Source organism: Tupaia chinensis, unplaced genomic scaffold (assembly GCF_000334495.1).
Source record: "Tupaia chinensis unplaced genomic scaffold, TupChi_1.0 Scaffold000035_1, whole genome shotgun sequence".
Lineage (NCBI taxonomy): Eukaryota > Metazoa > Chordata > Mammalia > Scandentia > Tupaiidae > Tupaia > Tupaia belangeri.
Genome location: NW_006159465.1, coordinates 55,876 through 57,655, shown reverse-complemented (window position 1 = coordinate 57,655; position 1,780 = coordinate 55,876). Strand labels below are relative to the sequence as shown.

General features: G+C 51.7%; 1 gene segment (V, D, J or C); it reads right to left on the bottom strand.

Moving 5' to 3' along the window:
• Window positions 1-201: 201 nt before the first annotated feature.
• On the bottom strand, window positions 202-822 carry LOC102499805 (immunoglobulin lambda variable 1-40-like). The segment is given in 2 exon segments: window positions 202-626; window positions 735-822. Coding segments are annotated over 2 exon segments (471 nt in total).
• Window positions 823-1,780: the final 958 nt, after the last annotated feature.

The following is a 1,780-nucleotide window of genomic DNA, read 5'->3' as shown; positions in this document are numbered from 1 at the left end:
CTGTGCTGTGGGGGCCTCAGAGACTCATGTGCCCCTGGGCTCAGCTCAGGCCCACCCACCCCTGCATCCTGGACTGTCTGATAAATTAAAGAAAAATGCACAATGTGTCATTGCCAAAGACCAGACTTGGGGGCAGGATCGGAGAGGGCGAGGACAGGTTCTCTGCACAGATGTCCCTGGGCAGGAGCTCAGAGCCAGATCTTAGACCAAACAAACAAAGGAGCAGCTGACTTGGCCCCGGTGGGAGCTGAGCAGAGAAGCCCCAGGGCTGCAGACCGAGGGTTCTTGTCGCACTTCCCCCCTGGCTTGAAGCACTGTGTGAGCTTTGAGGCTGTCATCATAGGAGAGACAGTGATAGACAGCCTCGTCCTCAGCCTGGAGCCCTGAGATGGTCAGGGAGGCCGACGTTCCAGACTTGGAGCCCGAGAATCGATCTGCAATCCCTGAGGGCCGATTGCTGTTACCATAGATGAGGAGTCTGGGGGCCTTTCCTGCGAGCTGTTGGTACCAGTACACAGAATTGCCACCGATGTTGCTGCTGCTTCCAGTGCAGGAGAGGGTGACCCTCTGGCCCGGGGTCCCAGACACTGAGGACGGCTGAGTCAGCACAGACTGGGCCCAGGATCCTGGAGATGGGAGAGACACAGAGAGGGTGATTCTGGGTCTTGAGACAAGAGGAGAAAGCAGGGCCCATGGTCTTCCCAGGCCCTTCCCCTGGCCCTGTATCTAGTCACCTGTGCAGTGAGCCAGGAGGGTGAGCAGGAGAGGGGACCAGGCCATGGTGGAGGGGATCCTGGAGTCCTGCCTTCTGAATCCACAGCTGAAACAGAGCTCCCCGAATCTCTCCCTTCCCCTCTTCATGCTCTGAGAGGGGGAGGGGTCACTTATGCAAATAACCCCCATCCCAGTTTGCTTGTCCCACCAGGCCCTGGGTCAGGCCCCTCTGCCTGAGAATGGCAGGGGCAGCAGGGGTGGGGCTACGTGGGCCCAAGTGTGGGAGGTCCCAGCTGTGAGCCCTGAGCAGAGGGCAGAGGCAGAGCCAAGTGCGGGGGCGGGGGGTTTCCCAGTTCTGATCCCCCCTACATTTCTCATGACCTGGACCTGGGTGGCCCCTGGTGTCCCAGCACAGACACAGCATCCTGTGACTGGTGACCTAACTCCCTGAGAGATAGCCCTGCCTCCCCCTGTCCTGGCAGTGATCAAGGCCCAGGTGAGACTGCTCTGTGGGAGCTGAGAGGATCAACCAAAAAGGGGGTGAGGGAAAGAATGTCATTCTACTTAAAGGTGTCTGATATAATTCTGTTTACAAATTAGAAAAAAAGCATTAATCTCTGATCTGATCTGAACATGTATGCAGTATGAATTATTGTGTCAAAGATATCAAGTTTAGGGACCGGCGGTGGCATGGTGGTTAAGGGTGCCACTTGAGATTTTAAATGCATTAAAATTTTAAAACAGATTTCTGTCATATAAAATAGTCACCTATTTAAAATTGGCCTACATGTTCATGTGAAAGTGAATCTATTATGCATTTTAATTTTTCACTTATACTCATTACCAATGTGAAACGATCTATAACTCATGTTCCTTGTTACTTGCAATTGTTTTGATTTTCGTTTTGTACACACAAACAACAGACATTTTATGTTTACATTCAACAGACAGTTTATGAACTTTTACTTATTTTCAAGATTGAAATACATTTTGACAAATACACTTGTAACCTGTTTTCTCAGTATGGCTTGCTCTTGAATAAGGTCTCAGCGCCCCCTGCCGTGCA